General features: G+C 39.1%; 1 protein-coding gene across 1 annotated transcript in view; it reads right to left on the reverse strand.

Annotated features, from left to right (window-relative positions):
- The window catches only part of LOC109930798 (A-kinase anchor protein 9-like), a 117987-nt gene that overhangs the window by 71114 nt on the left and 24870 nt on the right, over positions 1-22003 (reverse strand). Inside the window, exons 6-11 of the mRNA XM_048607967.1 lie at positions 19331-19705; positions 18549-19016; positions 12214-12378; positions 8241-8378; positions 7647-7759; positions 6159-6382 (exon numbers count right to left, since the gene is read on the reverse strand). Of these exons, the coding sequence (XP_048463924.1) occupies positions 6159-6382; positions 7647-7759; positions 8241-8378; positions 12214-12378; positions 18549-19016; positions 19331-19705 (1483 nt within the window). The remainder of the gene's footprint in view (positions 1-6158; positions 6383-7646; positions 7760-8240; positions 8379-12213; positions 12379-18548; positions 19017-19330; positions 19706-22003) is intronic.

Here is a 22003-nt window from a genome sequence, read left to right on the forward strand (position 1 = left end):
AATTAGGATTACTTAAGAATTTTAGTAAACTGCACAGACAGCACATTACAAGCATGCTTAATAAATACATAAAACATTAGCCTTGGTAATGAAAACAAACACAACTTATGGCATTTTGGTTTAAATCTTCAGACCTCTAGAAGCTTAAGAGATAAACAGACATTTTAGTAATTTTGGGGAAAAATATGGAAGCGATACAACATAATAGTGATACACTGATGGAGAGAGTTAATCAAGTAATCATTCAACACAGAAGACATTGGGTTTATTATGCAGACAACAGCTGTTTGAAAGAAATACGTAATTATTCATACTCGCCGGCACTTTCCACATTGCTTTACAAGGATTTTAAGCCTACTTGTTGATGCACCAACTATTTTATACAACTAGAAGTGAAAGATATGCAATGTCTTCAGGGAAAGAAAAACTATTATTATTATTCTACATTGGTTATTGTTTAACTGATTTCAAGGGCAGTTGAGGAAGCTTTGCAACAGGGATTAGCAAAATGAATGAGAGTAGCTAGAAGCTAACCTTGCAACACACACCACTAATTGTGAGAAGTAGAGGAGACAGTGATAACAATAAGGAATATTTTTCGATTAATGGAATGCAACAAGGGGTCATGATTTGTTGTGGGCTTTAGCTTCCATCATATGTATTAATGACAGTTAAAGAAATTCAGAGTCACATATTTGAATAAGGCGGTATAATTACGTTTCATGGTTGGAGGTAGGTAGTTACAGATATAGAAGGCAAAAGCGAGTAAAACTACACCAGATGCAAATTTTACAAAGAGAACTGTTTGCCATTTACATAAACAATTTGGATGAGAATATAGGAAGCATGGTTAATAAGCTTGGGGATTACACCAAAAATTGGTGGCATAGTAAATAGTGAAGAAGGTTATCTAAGATTACAAAGGGATCTTGATCAATTGGGACAAATCAGCCATGGAGTGGCAGATGGAGCTTAAATTAGATAAATACGAGGTGTTGCATTTTGGTAAGACAAACAAGGACAGGAGTTATACAGTTAATGATACAGCACTGGGGAGTTCTGTCGAACAGTGGGTCCTAGGAGTTCAGGTACATAGTTCCTTGAAAGTGGCATCACAGATAGACAGGATGGTAAAGATGGCCTTTGGCACGCTTGCCTTCATCGCTCAGACCATTGAATATAGGAGTTGGGACGTTATTTGCAGTTGTGCAGGTCATTGGTGAGGCCACTTTTGAAGTATTGTGTACAGTTCTGGCCACCCTGCTATAGGACAGATATTAGTAAATTTGAGAGGATACAGAAAAAAATTACAAGGATGTTACCAGGACTGGAAGATTTGAGTTATCAGAAGACGTTGGATAGGCTGGGACTTTTTTCACTGGAGCGTTGGAGGTTGAAAGGTGCCTTATAGAGATTTATAAAATCATGAGCGGCATAGATAAGGTGAACAGCAAAGATCTTTTCCTTGGAATAGGAAAGTTCAAAACTAGAGGGCATAATTTTAAGGTGAGAGGAGAAAGATTTAGAAGGGATCTGAGGGGCAACTTCTTCATACAGTTGGTGCTTCATGTGTGGAATGACCTGCCAGAGGAAGTGGCAGATGCAGGTGCAGTTACAACATTTAAAAGACATTTGGACAGTTACATGAATAGGAAAGATTTAGAGGGATATGGGGCAAATGCAGGCAAACAGGACTAGTTTAGTTTAGGAAACTTGATCGGCATGGACGAATTGGACTGAAGGGTCTGTTTCTACGCTGTATGATTCCAAGCGTGAAATTAGCTCCTGCGTATCCAAAAAAGATCAACGGGCATATTTTCTGATAAGAATCTAGGAACTGGAAACACAATTTAGATACCCATGTGCAAAACTAAAAGGCTAATAGGACTTATTAAAATGGTACTGAAAATCCCAAGTGAGAAAGTGATCTTCAGTTGTATGGCGTCAGACCCCATCCGCAGCACTGCATTCACTTTTGGACACTGCGCATCAGGAAAGAGATATGGTCTTGGAGAAAATAGAGGGGAAATTTTAGAAATGTATATCAGGGCTCAAAGGGTTAAGTTATGAAGATAGATCACAATATGATTGTATTCCATTGAGTTTAGAAAATTGCGAAGTGATACAATCGAGATATTTAAAATAATAGTGATTTGATAGGATGAATGAGGAACATAATCTTAAAACTAGAGTTGGATGATAATAAAATTAAGAAGCACTTCCTTTGTATACAGGTTTCTGGAAATTGCACCTCCTAAAGGATGTGGATGGACCGAGTCAATTGAAATTTTTATGACTGAATTTGACAGATATTTGTTATGAAGAAATGGCAAGTAAATAGACCAAAGGCACATATCAGCTATGATCAAAACTGAAAAGCACAATGGCCTCTCCTGATTTGTGCAACGTCAGTTTTAATATTCCAGTGCTTTATCTTTGCAAAAAGTTAAGAAAAATTATTTAGCTGTTTCTGAATAATTTCCAACAAGACTGAACTAGTTTCTCAATAGAAAGCAATTTTAACTTGCGAGCAGTGTCTACTAATAAATTGCTTTGCATCAAATGGATTATTTTGAAGAATAGAGTAGCCTGATGGGTGATTATTACAGGCTAACCTGCGTGGGGGGTGAGGGGGGCGGTGGTGGTGGTGGCGGTAGGAAGGAAGCAAGAATGGATCATCTGATATTCTGATGGTTTCTAAAGAATGCAATTTACAGTTTCCAATACAGAAACCTTCCATATCTCTCTTAGTGCAATACAACACCTTAAGGTACTTCACAGATGCATTTCAAAACAAATTATGTGTCTGAGTAATGTAAGGAGACACAAGGGCAAATAATCAAAAGTTGGTCAAAGAAGTAGATACGGAGAAGTGTCTTTAGAAGGAAACAGAGATGGAGATATGTAGGGTAAGAATTGCAGAGCTTATGGTCTGAAAAATGAAAATCAGAGCCTCATATGCTAGAGTGATGAAAATCAGGGATGCTCAAACAGTCATAATAACAGTGGCGCTGATATTTTGGAGAGCTGAATTGTTGGAGGAGATTAAAGAGATAGGGAGAACCAGGAGTATGGACAGACCGGAAAACAAGCACCAGAATTTAAATAAATGAGGCAGAAGCCGAACCAGAAGCCAGTGTAGGTCGGTAAGCACAAGGTTGATTGATGAAGTTGTTTCAATGCAAGTTAGGAAAAGGCGCTGCAGATTTTGAATGAACTAAAGTTTACAGAAGGTTGAATTTGTGAAGCTAGCTGGGAATCTGTAGAATAACAGCTTGGAGGCAACAAAGGCATGGATGAGGGTTTAACCAGAGTCAAGTGAAATTATGGTGGTAGTGGAGTTCTCAGTGATAACAGGAATAGGTGACTGAAAACTTGTCTCAGTGAAGGTGACAGAGATTGACAGCAACAGAGAGAGCAGATGGACTGCTTTCAAATCAAGAGCTCAAAAATAGGACATATTAATCCAGGGTGGATGCCACAGAAACAAGTGAGTTGAATACTAGTCTTCCTCATCTCTAGATTAGGACATAAATTTAAACTAGTTGTCAGGAAATTAAAAGATTTCAAATAAATAAAACAGTAAGTGAATTAATGGAAGTAGTAGCCAATATCATTAACACAACTCTCCGTTATGTTGTATGGCATGATTACTGTGCTAAACAGGACATACTTTGAACAGGTTGTAGATTTGTTCGCCAAGCCAGTATGTTTGATTGCAGACGTTTCGTCACCCTGCGAGGTAACACTGTTAGTGTGCCTCTGGTGAAGCATTGGGTGTTCTGTCCCGCTTGTTATTCGTATTCCTTGGTTTGCTGGGGTGGTTGGCATCACTTTCGGTTCTGTTTTTCAGTGGTTTGTATACCATCCAATGCCAGGGAATTGATGGAGGGCTGGTATTCCAACCGGAACTCCATGAACAAACACACTGAACTGGACCCAATATTCAAACCACTGAAACACGAACCGAAAAAGTGATGCCAACCACCCCAGCAAACCGAGGCATATAAATAACAAGCGGGACAGAACACTAACGCTTCACCGGAGGCACACTGACGATGTTACCTAGTAGGGTGATGAAACATCTGCAATCAAACAGACCGGCTCGGCGAGCAAGTCTACAACCTCATCCGCAACCTGAGCTACAAATCTTCTCAAAAACTTTATACTTTGAACAGATCTAACAAATCAAAATTCAGCATCCACATGGTGCTGTAGGCCATCAGCAGCAGAATTGTACCTAACCACAATTTGTAATTTTATGCCTCACTGTAACTCAACCCATCATTGCAATCAAGCCAGGAGATCAATACTGGTTTGATGAAAAGGACAGGAGAGTATGCTAGTCAGCACCAGGCAAATATAAAAATGAGGTGTCAACCCAGTGAAACAACTACCCAGGACTACCTGCATGCCAAACACTAGAAGCAGTATGAAATAGATAGAGCTAAACGGTTTCACAACCAACAGATCAGATCAAAGCTATGCAGTCCTGTCACAAACAGTCATGAATAATGGTAGACTATTAAATAACTCACAGGAGGCTCCACAAATATCCTCATCCTTAATGAGGCATAGAGGGCTACAACACAGAAAAATGCCTTTTAGCCCATCGAGTCTGCATTTATTCTAATGATTTTTTCCAGCATTTGGCCCACAGTCCTGTATGGTTTGGCATCACAAATGTACATCACAAGGATTTCTGCTTCTATCACCCTTTTGGATCGTGAGTTCCAGATTGTCACCATCCTGTGGGGGAGAAACAATTTCCCCACATCCCTGCTAAATCTCCGGTTCCTTAACTTAACGCTACGACCCCTGTCATTGATTTCCTCCACCAAGAAGAAATGTTTCTTTCCATCTATCCTAATTATGCCCCATATAATTTTATACATCTCAATCATGACACTGCTTAGCCTCCTCTACTCCAAGGCAAACAACCCCAGTCTATCTAATCCTATCCCTTTATAACAAAAATTACCAGCCGGGCAACATCCTGGTAAGTCAACTCTGCACCTTCTCCAGTTCAATCACATCCTTCCTACAGCATGGATTCCAGGACTGCACACAACACAGAGAGCTCACCATATCAGTGCAAAGACACGGTTGAAGTATTTGCATCCATCTACAGCCAAAAGTGCCAAGTGGATGATTCATCTAGGTCCCCAGCAACCCAGATGCCATTCTTCAACCAATTCAGTTCACACCTCAACGGACAACTGAAGAACTGTAAAGACTATAGCCCTGACAACATTCTGACAAGAGAACTGAAGAAATGCTCCAGAACTAGCTGTGGCCTAGACAAATTGCTCCAGTGCAGCTTAAACACAGGTATCTACCTGACATTAGATACACCTGTGTAAATTTTCACAATGCACAAAAAGCGAAACAAATCCAACCCGACCAATTACTGCCCTATTACCGTACTGCCTGTCATCAAAGTGATGAAAGAGGTCATTGACAATGCTATCAAGTGGCACCTGCAAAGAAATAACCTGCGCAATGATGCACCATTTTTGTTAAACTAGGACCACTAAGCTTCTGACCTCATTACAGCCTTGGTCCAAAAATGGCAAAGAGAGTGGGAACTCCAGAAGGGAGTGACTACCCCCCACATGATGCCATACTTTGACATCAAGAACCCTAATGAAACTAGAGTCAATGGAAATCAGGAGAAAATTCTGTGCCAGTTAGAATTGTAGCTGATGCAAAGGCAAAAATCAAGAGTGTAACAGAATTTTCTCCACTTGCTTGGATGCATGCAGTTCTAACAACATTCAAGAAGCTTGACACCATCCACAACAAAATAGGCTGCTTGACTGGTACACAATCCACCACCTTCAAGATTCACTTCCTTCACAATCAATATATATTGGTTGCTGCATATGCCATCTACAAGACATGAAAAAGTAACTCACCAAGCCACTTTCAACAGCACATTCCAAACTAGTGACTTCTACCACCAAGGAGGACGAGGGCAGCCAACACATGGTAATTTCACCAGTTGCAAATTCCCCTCCAAGTGAGACACCAGAAACACTCTTGCTCTTTATTCTAAAGTCCAATTATACCTCACATTTGTCAATGTCAGCCATCAACAGTAACTCTTATTTGACAAAATTAGATAATTATAATTATCAGTATCAACATAGACATACCTTCTACAGTTCCAAGGTTCTGGAATCTGAAAGACTGCAGTGCTTCAATGGATTCTTGTGTGTCTTGCTCCCACAAAGGTGTTCTCATAGAAGGTTGTCCCTTAATGGATCTCTCCACAAAAGCTGAAACATGCCTATTTATGGTTTCTTCTGCAGCCGCTGTAGTCTTAACCACTTCTGACAACACTTTCAAGAGACTCTGATTGGTCTTTTTTAAACTATTTCTGTACAAGTGAATGAAACATTAATAAAGGAATGTTTTAATGCACAAGTTTAAAAATTGTATAAAGAATCATCTATCAAATATTAATAACCCTACCTTTTTATCCCCCCAAACAGAAATTAAATGCAACTTCTTAATTTAACATGTTAAAGATATTGCATTTCTTATGTCACTTAACCAGAAACAAAAGTACTAAACATTAAGGCAGGACAAAAAAATTCATCATTGTTAAAATGAGACAAGAAGTTGATAAGAAGCTTTTCATTTTGCACTCATCAGAACTAGAATGCAAAAACAGGAGCAATATTGCAGCATGATCACAGTCAAATAGGAGTTAATTTCTGACTTTTTCCATTGCGGTGGCAGAAGTAGAAAGCTAATTGGAGAGTTTCAAGATAGCTGGACATGTATCTGGAAGGAGAGGCCATGTTCAAAAGCTTGGGAGAAGAAAGGGAAGTTGGAGATACAGGGTTTGTTTTCAAGTGTGGGAGTGGATAAACAATTCTTTTTCTTGAATTGGCGACAGTGATAATAGCAGATTTGAAAGGGGGTGGGACAGTATCTGAAGACAGAGAACCGTTTATGGCATCAACAAACATGAGGATGAGGACAAAAGAAATGTTGGATGGGCAACAATTTATTAGGGCTAAAATCAAGAAGTGGGTGTCATCAAGGGATGATGTTAGAGATTAAAAGAGGGATCCATAGTACATCTTTAACAGAAACTAAAGATGGATGCGATTCTGGACTAAAGCAGCAGGAGCTTTATGGTAGAAGCATGGCTTAGTGGAGTGCATGTGGCTTTACCAATTCAAGCCAGCATAACTTCTGAATTTCATTGTATGAATTATTTGTTCATTATACCAAAAAATGCATTTGAACTAATCTTCAAATTTTTCGATAATTAATGCATAATTACTCTAAATTATACTTCTTTTGTTTCATTCTATGCCATGTTGTGGATTTTGTAGCAAACAAAGGCATGACAAAAATCCTGTTTTTTTCCCTTTAACATTTTTGTCCCCCAAACTCATTACCTAATTTCATAGAAACTTTAGACCTAAAGCAACTTTACATAATATTCAATTTGTCAACTTCAAAGTATGCTGAAACATGCAAATATGAAGTTAGTTTTTAAAATTCCAGTCTTACTCCAAACTTTAAAATCTAACTCGGGAAAGTAAAATACAGATAGGGTTCAGTTAATTAATGTTTTTAATATTAAGTATCCAAACTTGTGAAGCAAATTGCTACACCATACTAACCTTTGTTTTGTGAGGGCATTTTCATCTGCTTCTTCAGATTTTTCTTCACTTGGTTGTACGCTTTTTGGATCACGAGGAGGTCCGTTGGATTTGTACTGGTTTTCTGTTTCACTCTGGCCCAAGTTACGAATTGGTAGCAAATTAACAAATGACAAAAATCCTGTCATTTTACTTTAACATTTTTCTTCCCCAAATTCAATACATGATTTCATACAAACTCCAGACCCAAAGCAACTTCACATAATGGTTAATTTATCAGCTCCAAATTATGCTGAAACATGCAACAAAACAACACTGTTCTTAGCCACTTCTTTTCAATATGTTTTGCAAATTTGAGACCAATGCACTACATTTTGCTTGGCAAAACAAACAGCGCAGAACTAAGTCCCTCTTGTATGCTGCCATGACAACACAAGTCTTCAGCTATTAATGGTGTAAACGATGCCACGCCTTTACCTGTTGAAACCATTAAGTGCAACAGCCCCACGAATTTTACATTAATTTGTTGATAACATATAAATGCTGAATTTAATTATATAAAAAATAATTAAAAATTAAACATCATAATTGCATAAATAGACAAGTTCAGTTTACCATCTCTGTCTGTGTACTGTTGTGGATTCCCAGAGAGCGTCTTTCTTTTCCAGTTGCATTATGACTTTTAAGCTTTTCCAGTTCTGCAAACATTCTTTCATTTTCTAATGTCAGTTTCTCATTATAAACAGAACCATTCTGTAATTAAATGTGAAAAAAATTCTATTGAACACTAAATTGGTCCAAAATTTCATAAATTAACATTCAAGTGTCAAATCATACTGACTGCATACAAATTTTATTTAAAACAAGAGGTAGGGTTTAAAAGGGAAAGAAATGGAAACATCTATTTTAGCATTTTTGAGTGTTTAGGAAAGTTATTGTTGTTGAGAGCTAACAATGTTTTATTTAAATCACGAAGGGCTGAGATAGAGTAGATAGACAGAAACTGATCTCATAGACAGAAGGATCAAGGGCCAAAGCACGCCAATTGGTTAGCAAAAGAATTAATGGTGGCATGAAGAAAAGTTTTTATGCAGTGAATAGTTAGAACCTGGAATACACCAATTGCAGTGGAAGCAGACACAATCAGTATTTTCACAATAAGATTGATAAGCAACTATGAGAATGAATTCCACAGTCCTGCTATTTTGTTATCCACGTCAGTAGGAAAAACAGAGTGGCAGAGTTGTATTTAAATGGTGATAAACTGGGAAATGTTGATGTACAAAGGGACATGGATGGCCTTGTTCTTCAGTCACTGAAAGCATGCATGCAGATGCAGCAAGCTTTTAGGAAGGCAAATAGTATATGGGCATTCTTGCAAGGGGATTTGAGTGCAGGAGCAAGGATGTCATGCTGAATCTGTACAGGGCCTTGGTGAGATTACACCTGGAGTATTGTCTGTAGTTTTAGTCTCCTTACCTAAGCCCATTTAAGCCAGAAAACGTAGACTTTAAAATCCTGATGGCAAATAGAAAAGTGTTTATAACATTCTGTTCAGAGAAATTAGGTCAAAAATTATAACTGCGTAACAGAGAGTTCAGCAACAAATTCAACAGGGTGATTCCTGGGATGCGAAGTTTGCAGTATGAGAGATTGTGTCAATTAGGCCTGTATTCACTCGAGTTTAGAAGAATGAGAGAGGATTTTGTTGAAACACAAAATTCTAACAGTGCTGTACAGGCTGGATCTGAGGATGGTGTTCCACTTGCTAGTTGAGTGTGCGCTCTAGAATAAGGGGTCTCAGTCACAGGATACAGGGTATACCATTTAGGACAGAAATGAAAATTTCTTCACTCAGAGGGTGGTGACTCTGTAGAATTCTCTACCATATAAAAGTTATGGTGACCATGTATGGGAGAGAAAACAACCAGAAATTTAAGGGCAAATTATGTTTAATTAACTTGCTTGAGTTTTTATTGAGATAATGTAACAGAGAGGGTTGGTGAGGATAATGATGTTGTTACACTGTGCATTGACTTCTGGAGGCACTTAATAAAATGCCTCATAACAGGACTGGATGAAATCAATCACACACCTTGAATTCAGCAAAACAGATCCCAGGCAGCAACAGGGTGGAGTTACAATTGGTGAATAGTTGTTTTGTGGAATGGAGAAAGTTTTATGATAACATTCCCCTGGGATCAGTTTTAGCAATCCCTGAAATCCCTACATCAATGATTTAGACATGGATCAATCGAAACTTCCAAAGAGAATTGAACTGTCCGAGAAGAAAAGATTTCCTGAGGAACAGAGAAATGGCAGGGCAGTGGCATTAGGTCAGCATTCAAAATATGCCAGCTGAGACAGAGAGGGGGAGGGAGGGAGAGATAGAGGGGGAGGGAGGGAGAGATGGAGAGAGAGAGAGAGAGAGAGAGAGAGAGAGAGAGAGAGAGAGAGAGGGAGGGAGAGAGATGATGGGGGGAGAAAGAGAGGAGGGACAGAGAATGGAAGGAAGGGTGGGAGGGGAGGTAGAGAGACTGCAAGAGGAGGAGAGAGAAAGAAAGGGGGGCTGCAACAGGCAAGAAGAGAAAAGCTGGAAGAATGTAAGCAGCAGAGATAATCAAGGAGAGGTGCCAAGATGTGTATGAGGCAGGTTGTGTAAGATGTGTGGAGGGAGAGAGGGGCAGACTGGGGAAGGGATGGATGCAGTGGTTGGGAAGCTCTAAGTGAGGCCGTCTGCGGAGAGAGGCTTCAAAAGAGAACAGTTTTGAATCTGTCAATAAAGGAACACTTCACTAACTTGACGACAAGCAACTTGGAAGTACTGAAGTGATGAATTCCTTGCAAATGAATGTGGAATCTCTAGCTTAAGGCTGAATTTGTTTAAAAGCTACTGTTTGGAGAAAAAGTGTAGTGGATGCTATTGCAATCAACATTATCTCCATTACTGAATTTAAATGAAACTGAGATCGGAGATGCAGTGAAGAGAGTAATAACTATCTATTTAACATATTCCAGCTTTGTCAATCTGTGATGGAGATGTAGAAGCTGTGACATCACCAATCTGCAAAAGATCTCTTTAGGCTGATGACTTTTTGTGTGTAATAGTCTATGTCTGTTATTTTGAACAAAAAAATTAATTTATGCCTGCTGTCTTGTGCCAAATACTGTGCTATATAAGAAAATACTGCTTTTCCTTTGTATTATGACTTTACATTTAATGGAAGGTTGATAATCATTGAGGATATCAATGAATCCTTCTAATTCTGCTTTTTTACAGGTCCAACGACCTTATGTACTGCACATCAACATATATACAGAAGATATTGTTATTATGTGACTCTATCACCTAATAAGTAGTGAGCGAGAAGGGAAACAGAGCCCCTGAAAATCTAATTGTTTCCTTCAAAAAAGCCTCAAGAGTCAGCAAAAAAAATTATCTGCATTAGGTGAATGACTCTGTTAGAGGGCCAGCACAGTCACAATGAGCTGCATCGCCTTTTTGAGCTGTAATCATTCAATGGTGCGATGGTTCGATGAGGATCAATTAAAGATTGGTGCAATATTTGAGTGAACAAAGTTGTTGCAGAGGGAACTGTTCCTTGCAAAGAAGAAATTAGAGGCCACTCAATGGTAGAAAAATGCAGAAAATAAGAGGCAATCCGTTAAAAGGTAAGGGAAAGAAAAAAAAAAAAATGGTAACTGTGGAACCTCAAAGTAGGGGTGAATTTGGTCACATTCCTATTGGTTAGATAAGAGATAGCCTCAACTAAGAATAAAGGCCCTAATACTAAATTGCAGTCATGAGAAAATATATAATACAACCCTGAGTTAAGTTTTTACAGGATCAAAACTGGAAAGATACAATCTGAATAGAATGTGTGTGACTGCAGTAGAAATTTCTAAAAACCACATAGTTAGAGATGAATGTAATGAATGACAAAGAAATAATACAATGCTGGATTAAGTGCCATTCAATCGTGATGTGAAAAGTCATAATGAAGAGAAAGCATGTGAAAAAGTTCCAAGATGGAAGAAATTCTGTACAATGTGACTTAGAGTAAAAAATTTCAGATCGGATAATTGATAGAGCACCCTGAAGAATGATGACATTTAGACCTCGTTGTCTGTGCTAAGCTTATTTAGAGTAATATACCAGGATAAAAATAAAGGCCAGAAAATGGGCATAGGAGAAACTGAAGAGTGTTCGACAAAGAGGTTAGGATCGCAGTTGCAAATAAAACAAAAATATTCAGCAAAAAAAAAATCTGTTTGATATCTCTCCACCCACCATGACCCTCACTAAAGATATTACTGTATCATAAACAAGTTCTCCCACACTTCTCTTTTTATTGGTTCTTTAAACTTATTTAAAATATAATTTTCACAGAACTTTTAAATCTAAAACTGAAACCCAATTTCTTTTTTATTCGTATGTAAACATCTCTGTCATATATTTTCAGCACTTTCATTGATTTTTAGATGTCCTACACTCAGATTTCTAGGATATTGTATTAGCATCGACATTCCATCTTTATAAACTGGGTACATATTATTCTCAATCTGCATATTGTTAATTTATTCTCACCTCTGCAAGTTGCTCCTTCAGTTTTTTCACCTCAGCCAACAGTTGCTCTTGTTCATCATGCAGTCGTTCTAGCTGTAGTGCGTGAAATTGTCGTAAAGTTTCTACTGATTGCTGATGTTCCTGATCTTGTCGAACAAGATCCTGCCTCAAGTCCTCTAGTCTCTCCTGCGTGCAAATTGGAAAAAGATGAGGCTGCAATTTATTTTCTGTTTGCAGAGTATATCATTCATTCAAAATGTCACATTGCAACATTGCCATTCTACTGTATATGTTTTATTGCTTTTGAATAAATACTATGTTTAAATATATTATCAGACTTTGTGTTTAACTTCTTTATTTTTCTCTTTAAAATCTATTTATCAGAAAGTACATAAGAATGAAAAAGCTATTTAAATGATGTGTCAAGAAATCTGAACTAGTCCAGGTATTCCCAGATTCACACTTAAAATGAGAAAATATTCCAATTGAATATAGTTACTCTTTTGCCTTTACCATACTTGTACAAACCCTTTGGATTCCTCTTACCATTATCGGCCAAAGCTATCTCATGTCCCCTTTTGCTTTCCTGTTTTATCTTTTAAATGTACTCCCAACCCCACATACTCCTCAAGGGATTCACTTGATCCCAGCTGTCTATACCTGACATGTGCTGCCTCCTTTTTCTTGACCAGAGCCTCAATATCTCCGGACATCCAGTGTCCCCTGCTCCCACCAGCCTTTCCCCTCACCCTAATAAGAACACACTGCTTCTGAACACTTGTTATCTCACTTTTTAAAGCCTCTCCCTCGCCAGTCATCCCTTTACCTGCAAACAGCCTATCCCAAACGACTTTTGAAAGATCCTGTCGAATACTGTCAAAATTGGCCTTGCTCCAATTTAACGTTTAAACACGGCCTATCCTTTTCCATAACTATTTTACAAACTATTCAAATAATATTACTTTTCCAAAAGGGATTAGAAATACAGAGATACGACTTAAAATGTTTATTTCAATGGCCCTTTCAATTTGAGGTTATTTGTGGTTTTTGCTCATGATTATTTCAATCAGAAATAATGGTTGTCAATACCACAAAAAGTGTTACATCATCTTCAAGAGAAACACAAAGTTAAGCCAGCTGCTTTTTCATTTCTTTCTCCGTCTTTTTAAAACATCGTTAGGTACAAGAATGATACCAGTGTATAATAAAAAGGGGAGAAATTATGATAAATGTTGACAGTGGGGATTTGTCAAGTGTAAACAGCAGATACTAAAGTGATTTAATTAATAACAAACAAACTGCTATAGAGGGGGCAGGTTGGGAGATGTGCTACTGTACACCAAGGTGATCCAGAGTGAATTTTTCAATTTATTTTCCTCATCAATTCGTTCAGAGATGTTATTACACATCTCTGGATCAAGTGGGATTTGAACCCAGGCCCCTCTGGTTCTGGGGCAGGGACACTACCACTGCACCACAAGATGACCCCTTTAACCACATTTGGAATACTATGAAGTTTTGGTCTTTATCTAAGTAAAGAAATACCAGTATTGGAGAGAGTCCACAGAGGGTTCTGTAGATTGATCTCTGGTATGGAAGGATTTTCCTATGAGGGGTGTTGATTTGCTTATGAGTAGTTTGGGCTTGCACTCATTGGAGTTTAGAAGAATGGGAGGTGATCTTTTGGAAGCATACAAGATTCTTAAGTGGCGTAGCTGGTTAGACGCAGAGAGGTTTTAATCCCTTTGTGGGAAAATCTCTGACCTGAAGGTGTAATCTCAGAATATGTGATTTGTCCATTTAAGACAGAGATGAGGAAGATTTTTTTTTCCACTCAGAGGGTAGCAAATCTGTGAAACTTTTTTTACTGCAGAGGGTCATTTAGCTATTTATTAACTATATGTAAGCTGAGACAGATTTTTAGATCAGTAAGGGAATCAAGGGTTACTGTAAAAAGGCAGAAAAGTGGAGTTGAGGATTATCAAATTTGCCATAATTTCACTGAATGATGGAGAAAACTTGATGGGGTCAATGACCTATTTCTGCTCCTGATGTTATGATCTATGCTTTCCGAAAATAGACAGCAGTGGAATTCTGCAAGCAACTATCAAGAAATTAATTTGAGAGAATAGAATACGTATGCAAAATAGGGACAAACAAAACTAGATGGTACAAATTTCTACAGGTAGGTAAAAAGTAAAAGCTTAGCAAAGAGAACTGTAAGTCCACTACTGGCAGAGACAGGAAATTTAACAGCTAGACAAAGTGCAGAAAATTTGCTTCTTAGAGAGTACTTTTTAATCTGTCTTCAGGAGAAGACACAAAAAGTCTCCCTGAAATAATTAAGATTTAAGGGTCTAATGAGCGCGTGGAATTGAAAGAAATTTGTATTAGTGAAAAAAAAAACTGGTACTGGAGAAATTAATGGAACTGAAAGTTGACAAATCTCTGGGATCTGATGACTTTTACCTGAGACTGTTGAAGACAGTTACTATAGGGATACTGGCTGCACTGGTGACCATCTTTAAAAATTCTGTTAATTCTGCAACAGTGCCTGAAGTTTGGAAATGCATGGCTACTGTTGAAGAAAAGGAGGAAAGAGATAACAGGGAACTACTAACCTGTTAGCCCAATATCATTATTAGGAAGAATACCAGAATCTATTGTTCAGGATGAAATGACTTAATATTTAGAATATAATTGTCTGATTGGACAGAGTTATCGTGGATTTATGACTGAGATGAGGAGGAACCTTTTCAGTCAGGTGGGGGTGAATCCTTGGAATTCTCTACCTCAGAGGGCTGTTGAAGCTCAATAATTAAGGGAGGTCAAGACAGATTTTGAAAGATTTTTGGTGTTAATGACACCAAGAGACATAGGGATAGTGCAGAAATATGGCAATGAAGTAGATTATCAGCCCTGACCTAAAATTGCAGAACACGCTTGGGTGGCTCAATGACCAGTCTTGCTCATGTGTTCCTGTATGTAGTGAATAGATAATGAATTTTCCATAGTCATAAGGACATGTTGCTTAAGGAATAAACATATATGAATCTTATTAAAAGAATTGATTGAAGTCACTAATGTCAGGTTAGGTTAGGTTCACTAATGTCCTTCAGGGAAGGAAATCTGCCATCCTCACTTGGTGTGGCTACGTGTTGACTCTCAACTGCCCTCTGAAATGATCTAGCAAGCCAATCAGTTGTACCAATTGCGACAAAGTCTTAAAGAAATGAAACTGGACAGATCACCTGGCGCGATCTCAGAACACAAAAACACAATGGTAGAAATAGCCCTGTCGACCTTGCAAATTCCTTCTTCCTAACATCTTGGAGCCAAAGCCAAAATTGGGAGAGCTGTCTCAGAGACTAGTCAAGCAATAGCCTGATGTAGTCATTCTCAAGGAATCATACCTCACAGACAATGTCCCAGACACCGCCATCACCATCCCTGGATATGTCTTGTCCCACCGGAAGGGCATACCCAGCAGAGGTGGTGACACAGTCGTAAATGGGAGGGAGGGAGTTACCCTGAGAGTCTTCAACATTCACTCCAAACCCCATGAAGTCTCATGGCTTCAGGTTAAACATGGGCAAAGAAACCGTCCTCCCTCAGCTGATGAATCAGTACTCTTCCATTTTGAGCAACACTTGGGAGGGGGCACTGAGGGTGATAAGGGCACAAAATGTACTCTGGGTGGGGAATTTCAACATCCACAACGAAGAGTGGCACAGGAGCTGTACTACTGATTGAGCTGGTCAGGTCCTAAAGGACATAGCTGCTAGACTGGGTCTGCAGCAGGTGATGAAGGAACTAACAAGAGGAAAAACATGCTGGCTGCAGATGCATCTGTCCATGACAGTATTGGTAAGAATGACCACTGCACAGTCATTGTGGAGACAAAGTCCCGCCTTCACACTGAGAATAATCTCCAACATGTCGTGTGGCACTATCACTGTGGTAAATGGCACAGACTTCAAACAGCTCTAGCAACTCAACACTGGGTATCCATAAGAGTAATGGAGTTTACAATCTGTAAACTCATGGCCAGGCATAACCCCGACTCAACCATTACTAACAAACCAGAGGACCAACTTTGCTTGAATAAAGAGTGCAGGAGTGTGTGCCTGGAGCAGCACCAGGCATACCTAAAAGTGAGGTGTCAATCTCGTGAAGCTATCAAACAGGACTACTTGCACGCCAAACAACGTAAGCAGCAAGTAATAGAAGAGCTAAGCGATCCCACAACCAGCAGGTCAACTCTAAGCTCTGCTGTCCTGCCACATCCAGTTGTGAATTGTGGTGGACAATTAAGCAACTCACTAGAGGAGGCGGCTCCACAAATATCCCAATCCTCAATGATGGAAGACCCAGAACATCAGTGCAAAAGGCTGAAGCATTCGCAGCAATCTTCAACCAGAAGTGCCGAGTGGATGATCTATCTCCGCCTCCTCCAGTGGTCCCCAGCATTACAGATACCAATCAGATCTTCAGCCAAATTGATTCATTCCACGTGATATCAAGAAACAGGTGGAGGCACTGGATACTGCAAATGCCATGGGCTCTGGCAACCGGCAACAGGACTGAAGGCTAGTGCTCCAGAACTTGCTACTCCTCTAGCCAAGCTGTTACAGTACAATTACGACAGCAGCATCTACCCAACATTGGAAAATTGCCCAGGTATGTCCTGTACATAAAAAGCAGGGCAAATCCAACCCAGCCAATAATTGCCCCATCAGTCCACTTTCAATCATCAGTAAACTGATGGAAAGTATCATCAACAATGCTAGCAGCAGCACCTGATCAACAATAAACCACACAGTGTTACCCAGTTTGGGATCTGCCAGGGCTACTCAGCTCCTGACCTCATTACAACCTTGGTTCAAACATGGACAAAAGAGCTGAATTCCAGAGGTGAGGTGAGAGTGATAGCCCTTGACATCAAGGCTGCATTCGAACGTGTGGCATCAAGGAACCCTAGCAAAATTGGAATCAATGGGTATCACGAGGCAAATACTCCACTGGTTGGAATCATACCTGGCAGATAGGAAGGCAGTCATGATTGTTGGAGGTCAGTCATCTCAGTTCCAGGACATCTCTGCAGGAGTTACTCAGGGTACCGCCCTAGGCCCAACCATCTTCAGCTGCTTCATCAATGACCTTCCGTCCATTATAAGGTCAGAAGTGGGGATGTTCGCTGATGATTGCAGTGTTCAGCACCATTCGCAACTCCTCAGATACTGAAGCAGTCCACGTTCAAATGCAACAAGATCTGGACAATATCCAGGCTTGGCCTGACAAGTGGCAAGTAACACAAATAGCCACACAAATGCCAGGCTATAACTATCACCAATAAAAGACAATCTAACCACCGCCTCTTGACACGCAATGGTGTTACCATTACTGAATACCTCACTATCAACATCCTGGGATTACCATTGACCAGAAATTCAACTGGAATTAACATAAAAATACAGAGGCTACAAGAGCAGGTGCCAAGCTAAGAATACTGTGGTGAGTGACTCAACTCCTGACTCTCCCAAGACTGCCCACTATCTACAAGGCACAGGTGAGGAGACGGAATGCTCCCCACTTGCCTGGCTTGGTGCAATCCCAACAACATTCAGGAAGCCTGACACCATCCAGGACAAAGCAGCCTGCTTGATTGTCACTACATTCACAAACATCCAGTCATTCCACCACTGACACTCAGTAGTAGCGTGTTCTATCTACAAGGTGCACTGCAGAATTTCACCAAAGATCCATGACCACTTCCATCTAGAAGGAAAAGGGCAGCAAATACATGGGAACACCACCACCTTCAATTTCCCCTCCCAGCCAATCGTCCTGACTTGGAAATATATTGCCATTCCTTAACTGTCACTGGACAGTGTCCTGGAATTCTCACCCTAATGGCATTGTGGGTCAACTCACAGCAGGTTGACTGCAGCAGTTAAGAAGGCAGCTTACCACCACCTCTCAAGGTTAACTAGGGACAGGCAATAAATGGTCATCCAGTGATGCCTACATCCCACTAATGAATAAAAGAAAAAGTGGCTGATTCATGAAAATGTAACCACATCAAATGCATCAACAAGTCATGTAGGATGTTAATCTATTCATATTTTCACACAGGCACATGGTTACATTATCAGCCTACTGTACTGGAAAATGTGGTGCAAAAATTGAATGTGGTACAACATCTGGTATGATATTTTGAATATGAGATTAAGCTATTTGAGAGGGTACTAGATCTGACCTGACCTGACCTGACCCGTGCTATAACATACATGTAAGTACTAGAAAGGAACTGCTGCAAGATTTTCATTATTTATTCCAGAGAAGTGGAAACTCACCTGTGCAACTTCATGCATCTCTAATTCAGTAGTTTCTACTTTACTTTCATTACTAATTTCCTTCAAATTCAGACTTGAATGATCTTGAACACAAGAATCTTTGTACAATTGCTGGTTAGCTTTCAACACTTTTTCCTGCAAAGGCACATCTGTAACTATACCATCATTTTCCAATTTATATTCTGTCTTGTAATTCTCCAACCGTCTTTGCATAGCTTGAATTTCAGCATCCTTCTGTTTCAAGGAATTCTGAAGTTCCTCTTTTTCTTCTGAAAACAGATTTTCTAATCTTTTTCTGTCTGCATCAAATTGAATCTGGAGATGTTGCTTCATAGTATTCAACCTCTGCTCCACTTCATTCTCTAACTCTCCACTTATTTGACATGGATTAGGCTCTTCTTGCAGGTCCCTTGTCATCCTAGCCATCTCTGTCTTTTGAGCAAACTGTACAGACATGTGTACGATTACCTACAAAATAAATGAAAATATATTAGACTAAAATACCTATTTAAAAAGCATACACAGTCATACATCATAGATCAAATTATTTTAACATTTCTATTATTTCATAGAAATCATTTTTGACATTCTCAAAGTCAAAAACAGCGCAGTATCAGCTACTGCTAATTGTCATTTTAGACTTATATGCTGTAGTGAGTAAATTATAAGGCAAGGGAAACATATAGTGCAGATAGCTAGCAACCTCTCCAACTGATGTCAAACCACTAATTTTACTAAATCTTTTGCGTTGTGCTATATTCTTGCTAAACTTTAGTATTTACCTTAGCTATTTCTTCCTGCATGCGATCTTCATATTGTTTCTTTAGAAGATGTATAACTTGACTAGATTCACTCTTTTGCCCTTCATTCTCTTGTAATACATCTGTTAAGATAACTTCATTCAGGACCCTCAAAGTGGGATCTCCCCCAGCATACTGGGTAGACTCCTCTCCAAATATTTCCACCTGTTGATTGTACTGTGTTCTTATTTCAGTTTCCATGTGCTCCAGTTTGTCATTGTGTTGTTCCTTCAAATCAGAAATTTCCTCTTCATTCTTGGCACACATACTTTTCCCAAAACATTGTAGCTGTTGTGAAAGACCAAGCTGTTTCACGTTCCATTGTTTCCCTTGAGTGCCACCGAACTTTGCCTCATCCTATATTTAAAAAAAAATGTTGCTCCATTAGTTGCATAAGTTGTTTGGTGTTTTAGTACTCATGATGCTTTTTACAAAATTGATATTTACATAGAGCTAAGGCAAGGGTCTAAGTGCTGATTTAAATTGTTTCAATTTCCAACTTGAAAGTCTGTTGCATTAATACTGAGTCATTAGAAGCAGTACAACATTATCCTCAGGTTAGATTATCTAACAGAAATGTAACATCAAAGCCACTAACAACCAACTTGAAACATGTAATTTTACTAATCATTTGGTTAACCATTTAGCAAATGCTTTTGTAACACAGGTTAACCAATATATAGATCATATCACAGCTTCATTTATATTTAAGAGCAATTGTTAACACGACACAGCACAATTGCTAATGCACATTATCCATAGCCACAGGAATTCAGCAGCCAACACTGTGGTTGCTCTTCACAGAAAATCAGCATTGAATGATAGTCTTTGTTTATGTCTTCGACACAGCAAGCTTGGGCTAGCAAGTGGCAGCTAACATTTATGCCAACTGATGACCAGCTTTAACATAAAAACCCAGCCTTCTGTTCCAGGAAAAGACGTACGAAATCTATTCAGATCAACTAGAAATTAACAATAAATGGTGTCACAGTTGCCAATATCCTGAATGCATCTGAACACACGGTTGATTCTCATTACTATTTCTGGGACACTATTTGGTGCCAAATGGTTGCTGTGCTTCCCCACAAAAATTCAACTCAGACGCAAGTCAATCTATGGAGCATGTTGAGACAATCAAGTGCAATAAAATCATCTACATATTTGGAAGGCTGTGCACAAGACATTCTGTCTTGAGCAAGCACTTATTATCATGTAACCAAAACCATTCACCACAATAGCGCCACTTCCAAACTAAAGTGCAAGATTTATCAAAAACCTACCTACATATTGGAAGGTGGCCTGGACAGTCATAGGAACAAGAGTACGCCATTCAGCCCCTCAAGGCTGTTCTGCCATTCAATCAGATCATGGCTGATCTCAGGCTAACTCCATATATAGGCAGTCCCTGCACTACAAATAGGTTATGTTCTCGAGTCTGTTTGCAAGTCACTTTGTACACAGTCAGAACACAATGCAGGTAAATATTAAATAGCCGTTTGTAAGTACAAGGAAATGGTCACATGGTGAATCTTTAATATTAGTATACACCTGTATGGGATCACGTTCATAAGAATGAGCATTCGTATGTCACACATTCATAAATTGGGAAACCCCTTTACCCGCCTTTGGCCATATCTTTTATACCTTTGTTTAATAAAAAGTTATCTGTCTCAGATTTAAAATTAACAACTAATCGGGTCCAAACTTATACCATCCTTTGTATGTAGAAGTGCTTCCTGACATCTTTCCTGAATGAGGTATCAAGAACTGCAGATGCTGGAATTAGAGTCAACAGAGTGTGGAGCTGGAGGGAACACAGCAGGTCAGGCAGCATCAGAGGAACAGAAAAGTTGGTGTTTCGGGTTGGGAACATTCATCAGATGAAGGGTCCTGACCCAAAACGTCGACTTTCTTGTTCGTCTGATGCTGCACATCTTTCCTGAAAGGTCTGGCCCTTAATTTTTGGACTGTGTCCCCTAGTTCTTGAATCTCCAGCCAGTGGAAATAGTTTATCCTTACTCACCCAGTCTTTTCCTGTAAATATCTTGAAGAATTCGATCAGAGCACCCCTTAACCTTCTAAATTCTAGACAATAAAAGCCTAATTTGTATAATCACTTTTCATAACTTTTGCCCTCAAATCCAGGTACTCCCTCCAAGGCTAGTATATCCTTCCTGAGGTGTGGTGCCCAGATCTGCTCACAGTACTCCAAGTGGGGTCTAACCAGGGTTTTGTATAGCTGCAGCATAAATTCTGTGTCCTTACACTCCAGTCCTCCAGATATAAAGGAAAGTATTCCACTAGCTTTCTTGATCATTTTCTGCATTTGTTTGTGGCAAATTATAGATGTCTGTACCTGAACTCTAAGTCTCTTTGTTGACATTGGTAAGGAAGACAATACCAAAAGTATTGTTTAAATAGTATCCGTTTAAATAGTACTATACTTTTGCACAAAGTTTACGTTTGAGATTTAAATGGAAATACAGAATGGTAATGTTTGAATAGTCCAATTTCTGTTTAGATCTCAAATGGATATGAATTTTTACAAAGAAAAACTTCACTGCAATTGTGGGAACAAAAGCTGGCCTGGAAAAAGCGTGAGCTTCAAGATAAAAATAAAGAACTGCAGATGCTGGAAATCTGAAACAAAAACAG

The sequence above is a fragment of the Rhincodon typus genome, chromosome 2, assembly GCF_021869965.1.
Source record: "Rhincodon typus isolate 14 chromosome 2, sRhiTyp1.1, whole genome shotgun sequence".
Lineage (NCBI taxonomy): Eukaryota > Metazoa > Chordata > Chondrichthyes > Orectolobiformes > Rhincodontidae > Rhincodon > Rhincodon typus.